Below are 24,006 nucleotides of genomic sequence, written 5' to 3' on the forward strand. Positions count from 1 at the left end.
GCCCCGAAATGAGATCCATCCTTCATGAAATCCTCCCCACTCCACCAAGAGTGTCTTTCCGCCTCCACCTAACCTTCATAACCTCTTGGTTCACCCCATGAAATCCCCAAACCACCTTCCCTACCCTCTGGCTCCTACCCTTGGAACCGCCCCCGGTGTAAAACCTGTCCTATGCACCCTACCACCACCACCACCTACTCCAGTCCTGTAACCCGGAAGCTGTACACGATCAAAGGCAGAGCCACGTGTGAAAGCATCCACGTGATTTACCAACTGACCTGCCTACACTGTGACGCTTTCTATGTGGGAATGACCAGCAACAAACTGTCCATTCGCATGAATGGACACAGGCAGACAGTGTTTGTTGGTAATGAGGATCACCCTGTGGCTAAACATGCCTTGGTGCACAGCCAGCACATCTTGGCACAGTGTTACACCATCCGGGTTATCTGGATACTTCCCACCAGCACCAACCTATCCAAAGTCCGGAGATGGGAACTTGCCCTTCAATATATCCTCTCTTCTCGTTATCCACCTGGCCTCAATCTCCACTAATTTCAAGTTGCCGCCACTCATACCTCACCTGTCATTCAACATCATCTTTACTTCTGCACTTCCGCCTCGACTGACATCTCTGCCCAAACTCTTTGCCTTTAAATATGTCTGCTTGTGTCTGTATATGTATGGATGAATATGTGTGTGTGTGCGTGCGAGTATATACCTATCCTTTTTTTTCCATAAGGTAAGTCTTTCCGCTCCCAGGGTTGGAATGACTCCTTACCCTCTCCCTTAAAACCCATATCCTTCCATCTTCCTTTCTCCTTCCCTCTTTCCTGACGAAGCAACCGCTGGTTGCGAAAGCTCGTAATTCTGTGTGTGTGTTTGTGTGTTTTGTTCATGTGCCTGTCTGCCGGCGCTTTCCCGCTTGGTAAGTCTTGGAATCTTTATATATATATATATATATATATATATATATATATATATATATATGGGATATGTGTGTGTGTGCGAGTGTACACCTGTCCTTTTTTCCCCCTAAGGTAAGTCTTTCCGCTCCCGGGATTGGAATGACTCCTTACCCTCTGCCTTAAAACCCACATCCTTTCGTCTTTCCCTCTCCTTCCCTCTTTCCTGAAGAAGCAACCATCGGTTGCAAAAGCTAGACATTATGTGTGTGTGTTTGTGTGTTTTATTTATTGTGCCTATCTACCGGCGCTTTCCTGCTTGGTAAGTCTTGGAATCGTTGTTTGTAATGTATTTTTCCCATGGGGAAGTTTCTTTCTATTTTATTTACAAAGATTCCAAGACTTACCAAGCAGGAAAGCGCCGGCAGACAGGCACATGAACAAAACACACAAACACACACACAGAATTACTAGCTTTCGCAACCGATGGTTGCTTCTTCAGGAAGGAGAGGGAAAGACGAAATGATGTGGGTTTTAAGGGAGAGGGTAAGGAGTCATTCCAATCCCGGGAGCGGAAAGACCACCTGTCCTTTTTTTCCCCTAAGGGAAGTCTTTCCGCTCCCGGGATTGGAATGACTCCTTACTCTCTCCCTTAAAACACACATCCTTTCATCTTTCCCTCTCCTTCCTGAAGAAGCAACCATCGGTTGCGAAAGCTAGTAATTCTGTGTGTGTGTTTGTGTGTTTTGTTCATGTGCCTGTCTGCCGGCGCTTTCCCGCTTGGTAAGTCTTGGAATCTTTGTTTTTAATATATTTTTCCCATGTGGAAGTTTCTTTCTATTTTATATATAGAAACATTCCACATGGGAAAAATATATTAAAAACAAATATTCCATGACTTACCAAGCAGGAAAGTGCCGGTAGATAGGCACAATAAAAAAAACACACAAACACACACACAAAATTTCGAGCTTTCCCAACTGGTGGTTGCTTCGTCAGGAAAGAGGGAAGGAGAGGGAAAGATGAAAGGATGTGGGTTTTAAGGGAGAGGGTAAGGAGTCATTCCAATCCCGGGAGCGGAAAGACTTACCTTAGGGGGAAAAAAAGGATAGGTATACACTCGCACACACACACATATCCATCCACACGTATACAGACACAAGCAGACAATAAGTCACCACCAAAAAAAGAATTAGATACTGGTGCCCAGGTAGATGCCGTGCTCCTAGACTTCCAGATGGCATGTGACACAGTTACACACTACAGTTAAAAAAGAAAAGAAAAAGAATTAGATACTGGTGCCCAGGTAGATGCTGTGCTCCTAGACTTCCAGATGGCATGTGGCACAGTTACACACTATATATATATATATATATATATATATATATATATATATATATATATATATATATATAAAGAATTAGATACTGGTGCCCAGGTAGATGCCGTGCTCCTAGACTTCCAGGTGGCATGTGACACAGTTACACACTACAGTTCAACACTACTGCTTGATGAGCAAAATACAAGCATATGGAATATCAGACCAACTATGTGAATGGATTACAGAGTTTCTTGTAAATAGAACACAGCATGTCATTCTGAATGAGAGAAGTCTTCAGAAGTAAAAGTTATTTTGGGTGTGCCTCAGTGGAGTGTAATGGAACTATTACTTTCCATCGTATATCTAAATGACATAGTACATAACATTGGAAGTTGCACAAGTCCTTTTTCAGATCATTCTGCTGTGTACAGAAAAGAGGCAACCCTAGAAAATTGTAGAGAAATGTAGGAGGACCTGCAGAGGATTGACAATTGATGCAGAGAGCAACAGTTGACCCACAACATAAACAGATGTAACATATTCCTAATACATAATAATAATAATAATAATAATAATAATAATAATCATTCAGCATCGAATAATCAAATACAATCCCTACAAATAATTCAGTTTCAGGACACCATACAGATTATTCTTCTGAATATGTCAGTTTATAAATTACAAACTAAAGATTTGTTTGTATTAATAAATTTTACATTTTGATGCATTTTACTTTTGGTAGAATATAATCACAACGTTACGAATACTGTTGGTATCAACATTATATTAGTTGTAGGTTACTTAAAACTATGAGCTTGACATAGCTACAAAGCACTTTTCATATAGGTATAGTCTAGGGAATAAAAAGGGTTTCAATTAGAATTCTTCTTAACTGATCTTTTAAATTATTAGTAGGAAATGCTGTGAGACTTTTTGGTAGGGCACTGGCTAGCTTCAGCCGAGCATGAAATGCATTTTTTAATATAAAGCTGTTCTGTGGCTATTTGCATGGTATCTGAACTTTTGCCTTGTGTTGTACTGTTGCAGGTCACAGTTGAAATTTGGATTTATTGTTTTCACAAGCAATATAACTTTCATTATGTATATGCCTATAATGATAAGCACACCTAATTTTGGGAACAGATTCCGACATGACTCTCTATGTTTGGCACCACAAATAATTCTGATGACTTTTTTCTGTAGTATTAATAATGTGCTTAGATTGGCTTGAGTTGTTACACCACATATTTCTACAGCATAGTTTAAATGTTATGAGAATAGGCATGATAAGCAGTTTTTAGTACACCCATAACCTTACAGTATTTGCTAATCATATTTATAGCAAATACATTCTTCGACAGCTTACAGGCTAAGGAATCGTTATCCATGTCCCATTTGAAGCAGAAAGACTCTTTATGATTACACAATTGCAGAACAATCACTGGAAGCAGTTACTTCCATGGAATATCTAGGATTATGCTTGTGGAGCAGTTTCAAGTGGAATGATCACTTAAAGTTAATGGCAAGAATCATCTGGAAATGTAGTCCATCAAGAAAGAAAATAGCTTACAAAACATTTGTTTGATCAATACTTGAATATTTGTCATCAGTATGGGATGTGTACCAGATAGGACTGTTAGTTGAAATAGAGAAGATGTAAAGAAGAGCAACTATTTTCATTATAGGTTCATTTGGTAACTGCAAAAGAGATGTACCTCATCACAGTATCATCTACTGTTTAAGTCATGAGAATGTATGTTTTTAGAAGAATTAACCAATATATTGCTTCATCTTATGTACAGAAACTAGATGGCAGTTATAAGAGTCGAGGGGTATGAAAGGGAAGCAGTGGTTGGGCAGGGAGTGAGATAGGGTTGTACCCTATCCCCGATGTTATTCAATCTGTATATTGAGCAAGCAGTAAAGGAAACAAAAGAAAAATTTGGAGTAGGAATTAAAATCCATGGAGAAGAAATAAAAACTTTGAGGTTCTCCGATGACATTGTAGTTCTGTCAGAGACAGCAAAGGACCTGACAGAGCAGTTGAATGGAATGGACAGTGTCTTGAAAGGAGGGTATAAGATGAACATCAACAAAAGCAAAACAAGGATAATGGAATGTAGTCAAATTAGGTCTGGTGACGCTGAGGGAATTAGATTAGGAAATGAGACACTTAAAGTAGTAAAGGAGTTTTATTATTTGGGGAGCAAAATAACTGATGATGGTCAAAGTAGAGAGGATATAAAATGTAGACTGGCAATGGCAAGGAAAGCGTTTCTTAAGAAGAAAAATTTGTTAACATCGAGTATAGATTTAAATGTCAGGAAGTCCTATCTGAAAGTATTTGTATGGAGCGTAGCCATGTTTGGAAGTGAAACGTGGACGATAAATAGTTTAGACAAGAAGAGAATAGAAGCTTTCAAAATGTGGTGCTACAGAATAATGCTGAAGATTAGATGGGTAGATCACATAACTAATGAGGAGGTATTGAATAGAATTGGGGAGAAGAGGAGCTTGTGGCACAACTCTACTAGAAGAAGGGATCGGTTGGTAGGACATGCTCTGAGACATCGAGGGATCACCAATTTAGTATCGGAGGGCAGTGTGGAGGGTAAAAATCGTAGAGGGAGACCAAGAGATGAATACACTAAGCAGATTCAGAAGGATGTAGGCTGCAGTAGGTACTGGGAGATGATGAAACTTGCACAGGATAGAGTAGCATGGAGAGCTGCATCAAACCAGTCTCAGAACTGAAGATCACAACAACAACAACAACTTACGTATGTCTCATGAAAAGACCTCCATGATAAAATTAGGGAGATTCAAGCCCATATGGAGGCTTAACAGTAATTGTTTTCCTTGCAAATCATACATGACTGTAACAGATAAAGGGAGAAGTGATGCTGGCACACAGAGTACCGTACTCTCCATCACATAAAGGTATGGTGGCTTGCAGGATATAGATGTAGATTTAATGTAGATGTATTCTGCCACCCATTGGAACTATGCAATATCCTTGTCCCTCCTTACTCCACCCCTGCTCCCAACCCCCTACTTTGTGGCTCACATCCCTAAAATAAACCTAGTTGCAATACCTGTCCCACTTATCTTACCACTAACACATATTGCAGTTCTGTTACAGACAGCTCCTATCCCATCCAAGCAGTCATGTGAGCTACCAACTAAGCTGCAACCACCATGCCACTTTCTACATGGACATGATAACAATCAAACTGTGTGTCTGCATGAATGGCCACTGCCAAGCTATAGCCAAGAGACGGCTGTATCCCCAAGTTGCTTAACATGCTGTCCAACATGATGTGCTTCACCTTAATGACTACTTTCATCCACTGTTCTATCTACACACACACACACACACACACACACACACACACACAGCCTCCTGATATTGTGCTCAATAGTCTTGTCCTGTCCCCAACAAGCCCTGCACATTCTTCCATTACTAGCATCTTCCCCCACCTGTACTTGCTATCTATTCCCTTCACCCCAAGTCAGGGTTCCTCCTTACCACCCGTTATCCATCACAGCAGACTGCAGCTACATGAGACACTACTGCAGTCTGGCTCTAACTCTGTGAGATAGTAGCCATGTATGTGCGAGTTGTGCTTGTGCGAATGCATTTGTGTATTTCCTACTGAGAAGGGCTAATTTCAAAAGCTTAACACTCCTTCTCATTGTGCCTGTCTGTGACTCAGTACCTCATATGTATGGTGTGTATCAATCCTTCCATCTGATCTTGTTCTTATTCACAATAGGATCAGAAACTAAACACAGTACATTTCCTTTTTTTTTGCTAAGTTTGAACAGTAGCTTAAATGTGGTCGTAACTTTTGAAGAATTTGGTGTATACATTTGAATAATGAAAGGTTACGATATTTCTAAGGACTGAAGAAACGTTTTCTTCATTTTTATGATGCACTGAGTGTAATGAATAGATATAAATACTAAGCTCTGTTTGAGAATAAGATAAAAATAAATGTTGCATTTTGGTTAGGATTTTCGTGTAAGATGAGAGTAACATTTTTCATATGAAACCATGCCATTTATGAATAAACACAGATATTCTATAACATGAGTACATTTGCACAAACACACACACACACACACACACACACACACACACACACACACACACAAATGCAGATGCCCTGTACTTACTTTTGACCATTTCAGAAACTTGATGTATACCAGATGAAATGAATATAGAAAAATCTTAGTGTCCTCATTTATTTAATAATGTGAACTGGGGTTTTGGATGGTGTATTTTAGATATTTTGCTTTGTTTTTGTGTATGAATAATAATCTATCTTAAGATTTTGAGGACAACTTAACAGTGATCATGAATATGTAAGTCATATAATTAACTATTTTATGATTTAAGTAGAACTTCTTTGATTTTCTATTTTTAAAATATGTTTATAAAAAAAACCTATTTAAAAAATTCAATTCTCGTTTGTGGAGAGATGTAAGATCTGTAGTGCAATCTCCATAATCGTAACACAGCACAGGAGAGCATATTTTTTCATATCAGCAATATAGAAAGCAACTGGTTTCATTGACAGTGCAGCTGGCACTGTCTACCAGTGGCAGTTCTGTTCTGACATTGGTTCTGACTGCTGTTCAGGCTTTTTTCACTAATGTTGTTGTAACCTAACACATACTTGGTTCCTCAGTGGCACATTAATATGAAACTGTGTGATGAAATCATTCAAATCTAATTGTTTCTCAGTGCTTCTGTTCTTAATCAACCAATGTGTTAATAAAACATTTAAAATCTGATTGTATCGCAGTACTTCTGTTCTTAATCAACTGATGAGACCTCAAAAATCCAGGTGATAAATGCTAGAACTCCTCGTACTGTGCCATCCCCTGAAAGTAGTCTGCGTATTACAAGGCAGATGAGAGAATGAATGTATCAGTGTCTCCTTCATGTTTCTCTTTTCCATGTACCTTCTACAGTTTGCTTAGGTTCGAGTTTCAGTATCTTTTCGCTGGTTTGTTCACTGATCTTCCCTTCAAAGTTTTATAATTTGAGGCTTGCTGCAGTATATTTGTCTTTGACAATGTATCCCTTCCAATCTTCTTTTTTTCTGTGCAGCTTTCTCTGTTAATGATTCACAGCTAATTCTGTTACTATGTAGTTATTATTGATCTTGTTCTTTCTCCTAGAAATTTTAAAAGTCTGAACAATTGTTTCTAATGTACTGACTGCTTATGATCTGCCATTCTCAGAACTCAGCATTCAACTCTGTACAACTGGTGGAAACTAGATCAACAAACTGAAATTATATCATTTGTAATAAAATGTGTTTGGCCCTTTGAAGCAAATCAGTAATTTTATAAGACACTTTGCATTATGCCTTTGGAATACATAATAACTGTCTTATAAATAATTTGTATATACTTCAGCCTCAGTCACTCAAATGCTATCATTGGTGTTTTGGAGGTATTATGAACCAATTATCAGATGATCTGAATATGTTATATTGTAACTCATCACCTTTTCAGTTGATGAATTACTATATAATGTGTGAAGGGACTTCAGGATGACATGGTGTGTGCGAGGGACTCTCCTCTAATGATGGGTGTAGGAGTAGCATAAGAAGGCAGCCCATGGATATAGATGCCCTTTATTTTTATTAATTACAATCATGCAGTGTTCTTGGGCATGGATGTTGATCTCTGGGACCTCAGCAAGTGCAGAAAACATGCTAGCACTGAGTCTCTGGGTACACTGTTCTCAAAGAGTCATCCTTGTTAGCAGCAGCACATATTGAGTGCTTACTGGCACTGTGTTAGGCACCTGTAGATGTCTCATGTATCTGAGCCAATAGCAGGTTTGACCATTGTATATGCTGTTGTCCTGGTGAAGATGGATGAGTGATGGCTGTTCGATCCAGTGCACCGAACTTTGCACTGGAGGGTGGATGGCTATTGTTGGCTGTGTCAGACCCCAGTGGCACTTGACTCGGGAGCCTCAGTTTGAGCCCTGGGACATGTGAAGACGACTTGATTCCACCACCAGATCATGGTCCCATTGTGGTAGCAGAGCACAGGGCTGCCAGGAGCCTAGGTGGCCAGGCAGTAGTCAAGGGGTTCCAGGCCCAGTGATGGTGGGACAGCTATGTCATTTGTATTGTAGGCCATATGTTTAACAATCACTGGCTGGCCCTTAGGATTACAAATAATGTTGTCCAGAGGCTGATAATATAGAAGAAATAGAACTGCCACATTGTTCCATCACTTTTAAGCCTCTTGAAGGGTGTCAGTGTCCAAGGACTCAGTCATAGCCTTACAAAAGTGAGTCAGTGTGTGGAAGTGATTGCAGTGGAGGCTTCTGCATCAGCATGGGTTGTTGATGGCTGTGGTCTGTGTCTGGAACATGATGCTGCAGCTGCAGCCACCATTTGGTTCATTACATATGTTTTCAAATCATTTTATTTTGATTTGATAATTAGTTTAAACTAGTGATGATGTCATTGGAATACTTGACACTGATATATACAAATAAAAATCATTACTACATTATCTTAAGATGATTTGAAACATTACACAGTAACTCACCATCTGTTCAGTTGAGAGTCACTATCTAATGTAACTTAATAGTTAGCTGTCAAGTGCTAGTGTTGTCTGTTGTAGCATCACTGGCTACCATGTTTACAAACCAGTGCTCATAGATGCCATAAACTACTACCACTATATGGCATGAAAAGCAGCCTTGTATTTACTACTAGATGGTGTAACACACTAATCGTTCTTGATCTTTGCATCACCACATTTCTTGTTTTCTCTCTATGGATTACTTACTGAACTCAGTTGTTTCAATTGTGTTGTCTCCAGTTGTCCATTTCTGTCTTATCTGTTCATTTTTGGACATCCACTGGTTGGTGGCTCAGACTGGTCAGTCTGTTCTCATTGGGTTCTCATGTCAATCCTGATGTAGTATAATAGATGCAACAATAATTACAAAAGCTCTTCCAGTATCAGTTTCAATAGCAGCACCAGTGGCAACAACGACAACAACAACATCAAAATTGGTTTCTTCATTAAGAAAATCAACTTCTCAGCAATCAACTCAAAATACAGGGTATCCATGCAATACAAGCTGTGGTCACTCCTCAGGTGCAGGCCAGCCTACCATGTTCCAGTCCTTTAATGAAGAGGATTGAGACTAATACAGCAATTAAAAGAAGTGCTTCACCACCATTCAGTTTGCTTTGCCTGTCTTGAGTCTATATAGAGATGGTTTCTTACTCAAGCAGTTCTCTTGAATTCAGTTGCCCTTGAATTTGAGAGAATGTGCATGTTACTTATGAATTGTTATTTGCAGAGATTTCATGTGGATGCCTTATGGCTCAAATTCATCAACACTAGAAACAGGCTGGCCAGTAATATCACTCATGATGACTGGTTTACAATGGTTAGTTCAACAACGTGATTTTGCTTGTTGAAACTCATTGTACAACACATCATATGCTGTCTCTCTAATTCGATTCATAGTAATCGAGTTGGTTCCTGTAACACACATCATATGAAGATGTTTTGACACTCTCACACTCTTTCAAAATTTCACAGGCAGCAGATGAGCACCTCATGGACAGTGTCATGGGTAGTCAATATCAGATGTGTCAGTGGCCTCTTGGAGAGCCAGTTGTACTCCACTGGCATATGCAGTGAGTGTATCATCATGTACAGACTGCTTCACTGTGCGTTCATGGGCGTGGTGTCTATGGAAATGATGTTTGTTTATAAACAGTCTGCCATAAACTGTCACTGTGATAAGCTTCAGGCAATCCTTTTACTTAGTCCTTTAGTAACCTAACAATTACAAAAAGGATGTTTGTTTCCAAGTGTATACAAGAGCTAGAGATACCTTGGTAATCCCCAAAATGTATGCATGTCTTGATTCCCAATAATTAGCCCCTCCCTCCCCAATGTGGTAGTGTATGGTTCCCTTCTTGGGTCATTTAACTACTACAATGCCCCAGAAGAAGGTTGCATGGCTAATAATTGCATTTGTTGTTGATAGTCACTCAAGCTGAAACATTTCTGATCTGGATGCCAAGCTGTTGTCCATAAGTGTCAAAGTCTGGGTTGTCTCTGGGAGGGTTCTATTCCAGAAAGTCAACAAGCTATGTGCAGCATTCTCTCCAATTTATACTTCTCTTCCTTTTTCCAACTATTGAATTTGATTAACTATCATTGTGCCCTTAAATGAGGGACATCCTACCCAAGATATTACCCACCCCTCCTAAAGTGGTGTTCTGTCACCATCACAACTTTCACAACATTCTAGTCCATCCTTACGCTACTCCCAATCCCATACCCTTGTCACAAGGATCATATCCCTGTGGAAGACCCAGGTGCAAAACCTGCCCAATCCACCTCCCAGCATTTCTTATTCCAGTCCTGTCACAGGTTTACTCTATCCAATCAGGGACCAGGCCACTTGTGAAAGCAGCCATGTCAAATACCAAATCTGCTCCAAATGCTGCACAGATTTTTATGTTGGTATGACTACCAACCAGCTTCCACCCAGATAAATGTCCACTACCAGACTGTTACCAAGAATGAAGTTGACCAGTGGCACAGCATATAGCAGAGCATAACTTGCACAATTTCAGTGACCACTTCACAGTCTGGGCCTTCTGGATTTTTCCGTCCACCACCAACTTATCTGTACTACGCAGATCCTTCACTCCCATAATTGTTCGGGCCTCAATCTCCGGTAACTCACTGTCCTCACACCATCCACCCAACGCAACAATTTCCCTTTCACTGTCCTGTCACCCCCTCCCATTTCACATTGCTATGCCTCCTTCAGTGTGTGCCATTCACTAATGACTCTGACAAGTGTACATCATCTGCCTCACCCATACATCTGCCACCACTCCCTCCCACACTTGTAGCCAACAGACCAGCTGCCTTCCTCCAGGCCACTAGCCACCCACCACCAGCCCCTCTCCGTTCCTCCCGTCCCTCCCTCCTTCTACCTGTCCCACCCAACATAACACCCATTGCACAACAGACCACTTGCCAAAATGTAACACTGGTGCTACGAGTTTAGCAAGTACCACTTAATCATGTAAGAGTGTGCATGAGTGTGTGTGTGTGTGTGTGTGTGTGTGTGTGTGTGTGTGTGTGTGTGTGTGTGTTTGTGTGCGTGTGTGTGGTTGGTTGTACTGTAGCTCAAAAACATATTACTCAGAAAGACACCAAGTTTTCTTTCCTTTTTTGTGTGCCTGTCAATGATACTGTTTTTGTATAAGACAAAGAGTTGTTTGTTGAAGAAAAAACTGTACAACATGCTAGTCCAAAAGTACTTTTACTTGGTATAGGAAATCTTGAATGATAATATTGTTATTTAATATACAGCGAAAGGAAACAAAATGTATGAACTTCCAAAAAGAATTTATCAATTATTCAGTTTTCATGTAGTGCATGAACTACTCTAAAATTAAAATTTAGTATAGTATGAGGGAGGACAGAAAGTATCACACAAAGATTTTTTTCTTTCCTGGTATTGCAGCTGAAATGTTGAAATTTCACAACGATATAGTTTGAAGTTTGTACTACAGAGGGTATTTTTTTCAATATGCAGCTCTAGTGAGAGAAGCCTGAACTATGAAACAAATGTGACAGGCATGTTACTGTCATCAACTTGTGAAGAGCAGTGTAGCGTAATTCGATATTCGTGGCCAAAGGTCAAGTGAAATTCACAGGTACATGCACGGCATGTATGTTAATGATTGTAAGGACCATAGCAGTGTCTCCAGCTGATGTGCATTCTTACAAGAGGGCTTAGTAATTCACCATGCTCTGGGTGGCCGATAACAGCTGCAGCCACACAGAGTGTCAGAGCGATTGAAGCAGCAATTTTGAACAGCCAACATGTGCAACTGTAAACCTTACTGTAGCAGTCCAACATTTCCTTGATGCAGTGTATGATATTGTTCATAACTCATTGAAATTTCATGAAAGCAGTGTTTTCTGAGTGCTTATGAGCCTTTTTTCAAATGATAGACATTTAAACGTACACATATACAACAATTATGATGAAACAGTATTTACATCAACACAAAAGAAAAATAGTTCATGCAACAGATGATACTGCAGATTATTTTAGAAAGTTTTCAATATTTTCTGGTTAAGAATGACCATGACATGTTTTGTCACTTAAGGTTCAAGTCCATAACAAGTTACACTAGTTTCACATATATGTTTTCTTAATTACTTTTGTAAAGTGTTCATGTAGTTTGGTATTGCATTATACATGAATGTTAGTTGAAGAAAATTCATCAATCATTGCGATGGTAGTTGAAAACGGTGTCAGCGAGTATTCAGTGAAGGGCCGCAGCAGAAGCAGGAACAAGACGCACGGAAAACAAGTTCGATGACCAGTGTATGATGTCAGTCAACAAGTGAGCATCTCCCAGTGCCAATCTGCTGAGCGGTCCAGGAGTGGCTACTTGCACGGCATGAAAAGTAACCCACCACACATTAGGTTTCTCACCAACAGTACTACAACATACACTGGCTGCAAGGGAAAAGTTACTAGGCCATACACTCCACAGTCACAAGTATATTTGTAAATGTCTGTAATATGTTGGTCGAGAACAAACAATAACAGCACTTCACTTGGAATTTTGGCTTTTTCAGATCACTCTGTTACTTTAACGTAAGTAGTGATTCATAACACGTGTGTTCACTGTGATTTTCCTGTACATCACTCTGCTGGGTGTCTATACAAGGTTTATCGTCGTGACACTTTCACACTGTTCCACTAACACTTGTGCCACTGAAAGTGTTTACTTGGGATTTTAGCTCAGAGTTGGCTCTTTCTTAACCACTCATTTTTAACTACAATGTATGGGTTCACTATCTTGCAATAAACACCATTGTTTCTTGCTATGCACAGTTCAGTGAAACTATAACAACCATATAGCACTTTACTTATTACAGTTCAGCCATATGTGACAGGCATTTACATTTACTTTATTACTGATGCACTTTGGTACAGTTTATCAATGTTTTGCCTAGCTATAACATGTACAATCTGTTTCACTCTTACTTTGTTTAAAGTGTGTACTATGTGAGTAACTTATTTCCTCATGTCACTATCTGAGTGTCCAGAAAACTACTTCACATTAAAGGCACATTGAGCACATTTTGGTCCTTTCCAGTGAAAGTATATACATAAATATATATACAATCAATATACATTTTTACCAGCTTTACCGACAAGTAATTTAATCAGTAATATGCTTTGTCTATTACAAAATTATCATGTTCTTTGCCAAATCGTTTTATTCATGAAGTGTCGGCCATTTGGCCACTCTGATATCATGAGTTCAGTAAATTTTGCACATAATATTATCATTCAACACAGAATTATTCACTTATCGATTGTGCACTCGCAGCTGCCTTGCACATGAGAGTGCAGCCACAATTACTTCAAGCTGGTATTCACACTAAATCCGTCAAGCTGTACTGTGGTTGAAATGAGAAATATGAACAATCCCATCCAGAGAATAGACTTTATCAAAATTTCAATGGGACAAATTTTTGGGTGCACACACTGTGCTCAGTGTTAGTAAGTCATTTATGGACATGCACATCTGATTCATTTGCTAATATGTACATACGAAATGCACGCATTCAATTCAACTCATTCAAAAATACACATACTTACACACTAAACAAGACAAGAAGATTTGTGCACAAAAATGAATAAATCACACTTAAATCACAAAAAAATATTCAAACTAACCTAAATTTGTTAAAATTATGCTTGATTATCAAGTACGAATCTATTTACAGTTTTCACTGAGCAGGGGATAGAATAGGTTGTGCGGCAGAATGTATCGTGTGCTCAGACTTAGTTATTGTACTCATACTGTGTGATTACACCAGGTCTTTTGGTAAATACATTGGCAAATTGGTTAAGCAACTGTGTCAGTTCACTTTGTCACTGTTCATTCAAATATGAGGTTTCGGCTACAAAATTTTGCTTAATGTTCCATGACTCCTGCACCCAGGCATCTTTCATATCACTTTCACTCTCTACTGAGATATTATTCATCTCCATTAGTGTGGGACTGTCAGGGAGCACTACGCTAATGTGCTGACAATAGTTCATGCATGCACCAGGCATCTTGATTAACACCAATTTGATCTGCTTATAATGGTATATTAAGGCGAGATGCCCTGTGGCAGGTCAATTTTTGCTTTCATTTCATGGAGAGCATCTAAACCCAGGATACTAAGTACGGCATGATTTTAGCTCTATCTACACCTGGTATTTTATTAACTGCGCCTTCCCTCATAGGGCTTTTACCACTCTATAGTTTTCTTCTGGTAAAATCAGCAGCTTCCTGATCTTCTCCACATAATGGAACAAATGTTCATCTATCACTGATGTTTTGGCACCTGCATCCAGAATCACTGTCATTAAAATATTGTTAATTTTAGCCTGAAAGGCAGCCTATATTAATTCCATATCATCCATTCTTCGCTGTCGTGGTTCAGTTTATCATCCATTCTTCTCTGTCGCATTTAGTTATTAGTTCATCCTTTAAATGGCGGCCATCATTGTATTTCAGCATACACACGTTCACATTCCGTGAGCCCCCTACTCCTCCACTGCCAACTGACTGGAAGGGGCCTACAGCAGTCAGCCGGTGTTTGACGGCCTGTCTCCCACTGTAGGTGTCTGATATGTGACGTCCACAATCCTCATGCTCTCATTTTGAGCACAAGATTGACTCTGTGTGGCATACACTTTGGCATTAGGGTAGGTGAATGCTGCAATGGTGGTGGCATGGGTATAACATTAATGTGATGGATCGGTGCATTGTTATTTGACATTTGACTTTGTGCCTGCCAGTTTGCTAGCCCTGGGAGTTGCCAGTGGTCATTGGCAGTGCACATGTTTTTCTGGGAGAAGTTGTGGTTACCCCCTCCTTCACCGCTCCTTTTATGGTTGTATTGTTCATTGCCATTTTTACACGGTGAGTAAGTTGACCATGAATATTGGTTTCCTTCCGTGTGGTTAGGATGCCAATTACTGTTACTTGGTTGCTGGTTATTCCCTGCCTGCATTTTATTGTATGCTTCACCATTTGAAAAGTCATTATTCTTTGCGAACCCATTCTTTCTAGGGCTGCTACTATTCAACTGTTGTGATTTGTTGTTGTTTTGATTGCTCCCTGCATTGCCAAATTTGTTTTGCCTTGCGTCTTCTTGGATTAAATCCAAAGAATATAGTGTTGATATAAATTGTTCTAAGTCCATGTCTCGGACATGCACAAGTTTTTCTTGAATGGCAATGGGTAGTTTTCCTTTAAATATTCTCAGTACATCTCTTGCCAGCATTGGTTCATTCCAAAAGCACGTTTTATTAACATATTTATCAAAACACTTTCTAAAATTCCTTGGTGGTGGTTGAATAGTTTGGGGTTGTAGACCTGTTTTCTTAAACATTCTTGTACAGATTGAGACCAGAATCTTGCAAGAAATTTGTTTTGAAAATCAGAAAACAATGCGCACTCTTCGGCCATTTCTAGTGCCCACAGCGGTGCATCTCCTCTTATAAAGGATGTGACAAACTGAATCTTTTGCCTTTCTGTCCATAAGAGAGGCAAAAAGTTTTTAAAAATTTTTATTATGATGACAGGACGCACAATCTTTTTCTCATTATTGTATATTTGAAACTGTCTATGACCTTATCAGTGATTGCTCAGGTTTTACTTGGGCAAGGGTTGGTAATACGCCTGTTTCTGCAGCACCAACAATGCCTGTAAAAGTGGGTGGAGTCTGGTATGGCTGACTCTTATAGACAAATTGCTAGTCATGGCATGTATTACCTGAAAAGTTGCCATATCTTTATTATTACTGTGGCATATCAACCATCTGGCTGATAACCTTTACTTGGCCTTTGAGTGTGACATGGTTATTGTCAAACTTATTTACTCTGTTATCAAGTTCATTGATTTTCTCTGGAACATCTTTGTTTTGTTCTACAAGTTCCAAAACTTGCTTTTTATCACATCCATTTCAATCTAAAAGGTCATTTAATTTCTGGACAATAAGGGCATATGCTCCTTTTCTGTTTTCCCACTTTCGTTACATTCTAATTGTAACATGTCTTTTACCTGGCGTAAAAGTACTTGTTCACATTGTCTGTCCCAAATATCTAATTGTGCACCATCGACTGGTGCTGTGACATCAGTTTTTCTTTCTGGCATAATCTCATGAACATGTGTGCTCACTTCAGCTTGTTCAGTATTTTCAGTAAACTCGTAAGATGTTGGTCCCAGTTCTGATTCCTTTTGAGGAACTTGCGAACAACTATTCGCCAGTGGGTCAGCTATTTGAAGTTCATGGACATTATCATCCACTTCTATATCAGATAGAGCTTCACTCTCAGTACGTTTCTCTTTATGTGGCCTACCTAAGCTTATTCAATGACAATATACACAAGACTCACAAAAAACACAAGCAATATAACACACACCTTAAGTGAAATTGTGTCACAATACACTAAAAAAACACACAAAAATTAGAAATTTCTACTTAAATTCACTTTCTTTTAGTTATTGTAAGCCTATCATTAACTAAAATTATTTCAAATTGACTCAAAACTTGACTCTGTACTTGAATTGAGCTAGTTAACCTATACAGAACTTTCTGCAACTGCAGTGCAAGTTTTACCTATACTGAATTGTTAATTATCAAAAACACGACACAGTTATCTTGTGATCTATGCTCTGAAGTTACCTTTGTGCACACTTTACTTTAAATTACTTTACACTAAATCTGGCAAGCAAATTTATAGGGAAAATACACTGCACTAAATTATCTATGTCAGACACTAAAAATGAACACTATCATTCACTGGTTTTAGTAAACAAGTTGTTTTAACTTCACTACAAAAATATTCATTAAAATATGTAGACAATTTAAAATTTTTCACTGTGCGGAGGTCTGGCCCCCTGCTCATTTATGTTCTGTTGTCCACCAGCCAGCAGCACTTAGTGCCTTACAATCATTTCAGAATCTGTACCCAACTGAGGAGATCGTCCAGCTGATATATGATCAATTGTACTTGCTCCAACAGTGGAGTAAGGAGGTGCCCTTCTGCTGAGTGCCTGGTCATGTAGGAATATGGGGCAATGAACAGGCCAATTGGGCTGCCAAAGAGGCCTGCAGAGAGCAGGATGTGGTCCAGTGTCCTATTCTCTTGCAGTTTGTCATTTCTGCACTCCACAAGAAGTGCATGGAGTTGTGGGAGGAAGAATGGCTGGCAGTGACGGCTAATAAACTGTGGTTGGTGACGTCAACAACTCGGCCATGGCGTACCTCGTGCCGGGTGCTCAGGTGGGAAGAAATGAACCTCCCGTGTCTATGGATTGGGCACTGTCCTCTCACACATAGCTTTATATTACAGCGGGAGGATCCCCCGTTTCTTGATGCTTGCGGTGTGCACATCTCTGTCCGGCACATTTTAACAGACTGCATTTTATACCATGATGCAAGGGCAGAAGCACAAGTTGATGGGGATCTGCCCTGTGTTTTAGCTAATTATGAGATGTGTGTGTCTAGGGTTTTCAAGTTTTGTGAAGTGTCTGGACTCTGGCCTAAACATTTAGGCTCGAGGTTTTAGTGTATTGCAGAGTGGCTGGCACCTCCTTTTTTTCCTTGCAGTCAGCCAGCCACTTCCATCTGCTATACTGTTTTAGCTCTCTCTACCACTTTCTTCTGGGGTTGTCCATGTTTTACTGCTGGCGGCATGCTTCATCCCATGCTTCGGTGTGGGTAGGCACATATTTTTCCAAGCTTGTTTCCTGTGTCTTATGTTTTGTTTTATCTTATTGTTATGAGTCTTTTCTTGACACCCGTCTCAATCTGTTACTGAGCGGGTGCTGAAGACCTTGCTGTCATGTGCCCTTAAAATCCTCTCCAACCATCCATCATGTATCTGCACTGTTACTTTTTGTAGTTTTTGGTTTGCTGTTCTGGATATTCTTATTTTTCTCAAGGCTGCAGCCCAAGGATCAGTTCCTGCAGGCATTTCTAACGCATGGATAGATTGCTTTGTAGGATTTTGGTGGAAGTGGTACATGAAACAGTTTATTTTTACATTATTAAAATATGTACCAACTGTAATTTTTGCATACACAAAATATATATTAACATCTAAGTTTTAGTCTGAGATTCTGAGCTTAACCAAAAACTAAATACAGCTATGTATCTGTTTGCACTTCTGTTAAGACATATTTACGTAAGCGGTTCGAGCAGCATGCTTTGGGCTCCAGTTGTGGTGGTACTTTATGCACCTCCACAACTGGTATATTTATGTAAATTGATGGTTCATGCCCCACACATTGTGTGCCATTGTGGTGGTTCTTTATGTATTGGTACTTGTATGGTATGAAAAGTTTGAGCTATTGTTATTCTGCCTGCTTTACAACTGTAAAATTATTTATGTCAGTGATTCAGTTGTGGTACTACACTAAAATTGATTTTTGTAAATTATTTTTTACTTTTATGAAACTGCAACACTAAGGAGATTCTCACAGTTTTGTTAAGTGGGAATCGAAAACATTTACTGAATTCACTTTACTCAAATATGATTGAATATTGGAAAAACTGATCACCTGTACTGCTTCAAAGGACTGAACTCACTTTACTTAAATATGATTGAATATTGGAAAAGCTGGTCACCTTTAATGTTTCAAAGGGAGAAACGCTACTCAAAAGAATTCTCCCATATTTACATTTATTTTTAATTGTCAAAATTAGCAAATACTATGATATTTATTGTGACTCTTGGCAATTATCATTTAAAACTATGGCGCTGACCTCTGCACCAGCGGAACAAAGACTGGTAGCAGTTACTTCTGTCAAATATCTACGAGTATTCGTGCAGAATGATTTGAAGTGGAATGATTGTATAAAATTAATTGTTGGTAAGGCGGGTGCCAGGCTGAGATTCTTTGGGAGAGTCCTTAGAAAATGTAGTCCATCAACAAAGGAGGTGGCTTACAAAACACTCGTTCGACCTATACTTGAGTATTGCTCATCAGTGTGGGCTCCGTACCAGGTCAGGTTGATAGAGGAGATAGAGAAGATCCAAAGAAGAGCAGCACGTTTCGTCACAGGGTTATTTGGTAAGCATGATAGCGTTATGGAGATGTTTAGCAAACTCAAGTGGCAGACTCTGCATGAGAGGCGCTCTGAATCATGGTGTAGCTTGATGTCCAGATTTCAAGAGGGTGCGTTTCTGGATGAGGTATCGAATACATTGCTTCCCCCTACTTACACCTCCCGAGGAGATCACGAATGTAAAATTAGAGAGATTCGAGCACGCATGGAGGCTTTCCGGCAGTCGTTCTTCCCATGAACCATACGCGACTGGAACAGGAAAGGAAGGTAATGACAGTGGCACATAAAGTGATCTCCGCCACACACCATTGGGTGGCTCGTGGAGTATAAATGTAGATGTAGATGTAGATATAGAGTTCCCTTATAAAATTGAAATGTTTCAGAGAAACATTAGCGAAACTTTTAAGTAATATTTGACTATATTTAGGCTAAATATTATATGAAACTTACACGTTTTCATGCCTCATCACAAAATTGCTTCCTATGCTACACAGAAACAAAAGGGAAGAGAGGTGATCTTTTTGGGGAGGGGGAATCAGAGATTGCAATCATATTTAATGATTACAGACTCTTTGTTATTTTTCTGCAATAATATTTATTTCATTATGACATCAATTGTGGTACATTTGCAGAGTTATTCAATATCATTTTTATCATGTTATGTGGTGTACCACCAGAGTACCACTACAAGCAAGCATCTATGGAGTGGGAACATATTCATTCCTCAGTATGAAAAAAAATCAGAATACCTCAACGTGTTAGGAAAGCTTGCTAGGAAGGTGCTTTTGACAATGTTTTGGGATACACACTGTGTGTTGTTGATGGACCCCTGTGAATGCCGAAGACTACATTAAAACTTTAGTTACGTTGCATTGTGCCCTTCATGACAAATGCCATAACATTAATTCTGACTGTGTCAGACTTCTCCATGACAACATTTGCCCTCTTGTTGCTGCTCCTGTTCATGAGAAAACTGCCAAACTTTTGTGGGAAGTGCTCCAGCATCTACCATGCAGCCTGGACATTGCAATTACAATATAATGAAGTATATTAAATTCAAATTGATTTCAATGATGTATGTGAAGTACATAAACACAGAACTTGGTCCCAAGAAGAAATCCTGCTTGTCAATACTTTGTAACAAATGCGGAAGTGAAATCAGCAAAACACACATAGCTTTATTCCAACCAAATGGACTTCCACAAACAGGGCACATTGAAACTGTACCAAGATGGGAAAAATATGTTGAGGTCATTGGTGTATCTGTAGAAAAGTAGGAAAAGGATGTAAGTTCATTTGTGACTTTTGTTTTGTTAACAGTTAAACTTTTGCATGGTAAAATTATTGTGCATAGCCTTTGGATTTTCCCGCACATATTGTTTACGAGTCTCCTATACAATAAATCATAGATTTAACTCATATGTTATGAGACAATATACTTCTAATTATGAGAATTAATGCATCTCATGCAAGTGATTTTCATCCCTAATGTTCTTATCTGGCTACTATCTCTTTTTAACTTGGAGGATTTTATAATTTCAAAATATGTCATGGGTATCAGCATATTTTCATGTTGCAATAACTTTCATACAGAATGTAAAGTATTTCATGTACCTGACTGTAAATTAGTTTTTTGATGTTATTACAGGGCATTTGCATCACCCCCAGAACCAGTACAAACCATCTGTGAATGTGTGAGTATTCTTCTTGGAGCGCGTGAAGTGAGCTGGAAGGCAGCCAAAGCTGTAATGGCTGACCCAAATTTCCTACGCACTCTGCAGGAAATGAACTGTGATCTCATTACAAATACTCAGATACGTGGGGTCAAGACCCATATGAAGGTATGGATGGCAATGCAATGAGATTTTCATGCTGATGCGCGTTATCTTGTTACCATTTGAAAATACTCTCAGTTTAATCTGACTGCATTTAGCCCAGATTTATTTTATTGGATTTTAAAGCTGTTTTTCAAATTTTGCATTGTAAACAAATTCAGTATTTTGAAATATTAAATGTTTGATGTAAATTTGTGGAGTATTCAAATATTACAATATAATGAAGTATATTAAATTCAAATTAAATTCAAACGTATGTGAAATACATAAACACAGAACTTGGCAGATTGCTGATGACAGTCAGTAGGAACACTAGTAGAATATTATACACACAGCCCTCTAACATCTGTATTGCATCAGGTGTGCAGTGACAACTATGGAGAGCCAGACAATCCATTCTTCTAATGGTCAGGTTGGCTATGGCTCTCCTACATGGGCAAACCCAGATGTGTTGACTAGGGCCCTGCAAGCGCATGAGCTATCTGCATGGTCTGCACATGCCTGTGGTGTGTGAGAGAGAGTACAAATGCACTTTGCAAACATTCAGTGAAGTTGCCAAAGATGACCAATGCTTCCTCATCTAATAACTCAAATGAGTGAGCATTTGACTGTGGCCATGCATAGATCATCTATTTGGGCACAGTCACATGGATATCATGCACATGTACTAACCTGCACATAGGCTGTGAATTTGTAGTGTGTATATGCACAATGTGGTGCTCTTCCCTCCACATTTGGGCAACATTTATTCGATTAACAAATTATGAATATATATTAAAAATTATTATTAATTTTTTCTGACTAACAAAAAAAATTATTCAAAATGTTATTCATTTACACAAATAAATCAGTTATTCATCATCTACAAATCTAAATTGTAATAAATAATAGATAAATTTGAAATCCAGTGACATTTATTGCTCCATTTCTTTGTCACTTATTAAATAAATTTACTTTTTTGTTGCTGTCAAATTAGTTTTCAAAACAATAATTTTTTTCAGACATCTCATGAAAGCTTTTTTTGGTTTTAAAGATTTTCCATGCTGACACACTAAGCAAAGTATGTTTTTCACATTCTACACTTGTAAGAAGGATGTTTGTGCATTATATCTGCTGAAAGTAACATCAAAATACTTTCAAATTACAGTTGTCTTCAGCAAAAATAGAGAAATCATTTGTGATTTGACATCACCTTCGCTCCCCAAATTATGTTCAAAAGAAAATTTTCCTTTTATGACATAACATCACGTGAAACTTGTGACGTGATTCCTTCAACATTTCTTTGGCTGTTATGACTATAGTTTGTTGTAAGCTACCTCAGTTATGGACTGCTATATAGGAGATCTATTTGTTTTTAAATCATAGGTAAGATATTATTGAAGTAATTATGATTGGTGTAGAAAAAGAGAAAAAAACACTTCCAGCTGTCTCTTGACATTTTCTTGATTAAAAAGTTGCCAGTGTGCTGCAATATCATAAACTCTTTTATGTACCCAAACCCAGTGTCTCTTCGGGAACTTTTCAATCTCAGAGATCTGTGTAACTGCTTCGATGCATATAACATTGATAAACTATTCCATCTTCTAACAGAAAACTCACTCAGAGTTAACTGTAAACATTTTTGAATGACTTTGGACACTCAGCAGCATTATGTAAATGTTTTTGGAGACTTTAGATTAAATGTTTGTAGATATTAGTTAGTGACCAAGGGGTTCTTGCTTGGTTCACTCCTATTGTAGCACTACAAACAGGAATGAACTGCATAATGATATCAAGGAGACACCTATGTGTGCTAGTATGAGCAGTCTAAGAAAGGCGTTAAAAGTTAACTGTAATAATAATAAGAAAGTTAACTGTACTTGACATTTGCAAAAGCCTTCATATTGATGACTCCTCGCAAAAAAAGGAAGAACTTGTAGATGTAGAGACAGTTGAATGGGTACAAATCACAATTAACACAATGTAACTGCTATGAATTTCTCCCTTTAAGCACTTTTGTTTCGCTGTAAAGCAAGTAAAGCCATGTTCAATCCAAAGGTTGGTTTGAAACTGTAGTGATTTACTAGATGTTTTGATGTGCCCTTGACTTCCTCCCACTGAGGAACTGACCTATACAGTCAGTTAGAGGGGAACCTATATTTCAACATATACTCTGAAACACAGTGCAACTTGACTTGGCATTTTTGTTATTTTTAGATGTGAAAGAAGCAAAGAGAGGAAATCACAGGACCAAGGGGAGAGTGAACTGCAGACCTTTAATTTTATAATCTGGAACTTTACACTTTCTGACCCTCCCTTTGTTAGGAAACTGATCCACCAGCTGGAGAACACAATTTAAATTACCACTCAGTACAATCTTTCTATGGGATGCACAATTAGGTAAATGGTTTCCTCTTTCTGGAAACATGAGCATTCCATAATAAAACAAGAACCAGAAGGGTGATAGAGAAGAAGTAAAGTGAGGTCAAACAAGATACATCTTAAATACTCCTACCATAATCAATAACTCTAAAATAACATAATGGAATTCCTCCCCTATAAAACAAAGCAGTGTCCATAGAAAGTTCAGAAACCACATTAATAAAGGTTGAGAACTCAGTAATTGAAAACTGGTCTAATAATACTTTCCGTTAAAAAAAAAAAAATACATGCACCAGAGTCGCAAAGCGCAGGTTGGAGTCCATAACCAGTCCTGTTATTATTCAGTGCAAAATTATAAAACCAGCATTGACTGAAGATGTGTATCAGTATGCATGAC

The 24,006-nt window shown here is 38.7% G+C and overlaps 1 protein-coding gene across 1 annotated transcript in view; it reads left to right on the forward strand.

Moving 5' to 3' along the window:
* The window catches only part of LOC126273341 (dynein axonemal heavy chain 10), a 1,458,287-nt gene that overhangs the window by 1,144,972 nt on the left and 289,309 nt on the right, over positions 1–24,006 (forward strand). The window contains exon 133 of the mRNA XM_049976887.1: positions 21,062–21,254. Within this exon, the coding sequence (XP_049832844.1) occupies positions 21,062–21,254 (193 nt within the window). The remainder of the gene's footprint in view (positions 1–21,061; positions 21,255–24,006) is intronic.

This window comes from Schistocerca gregaria, chromosome 5 (genome assembly GCF_023897955.1).
Source record: "Schistocerca gregaria isolate iqSchGreg1 chromosome 5, iqSchGreg1.2, whole genome shotgun sequence".
NCBI lineage: Eukaryota > Metazoa > Arthropoda > Insecta > Orthoptera > Acrididae > Schistocerca > Schistocerca gregaria.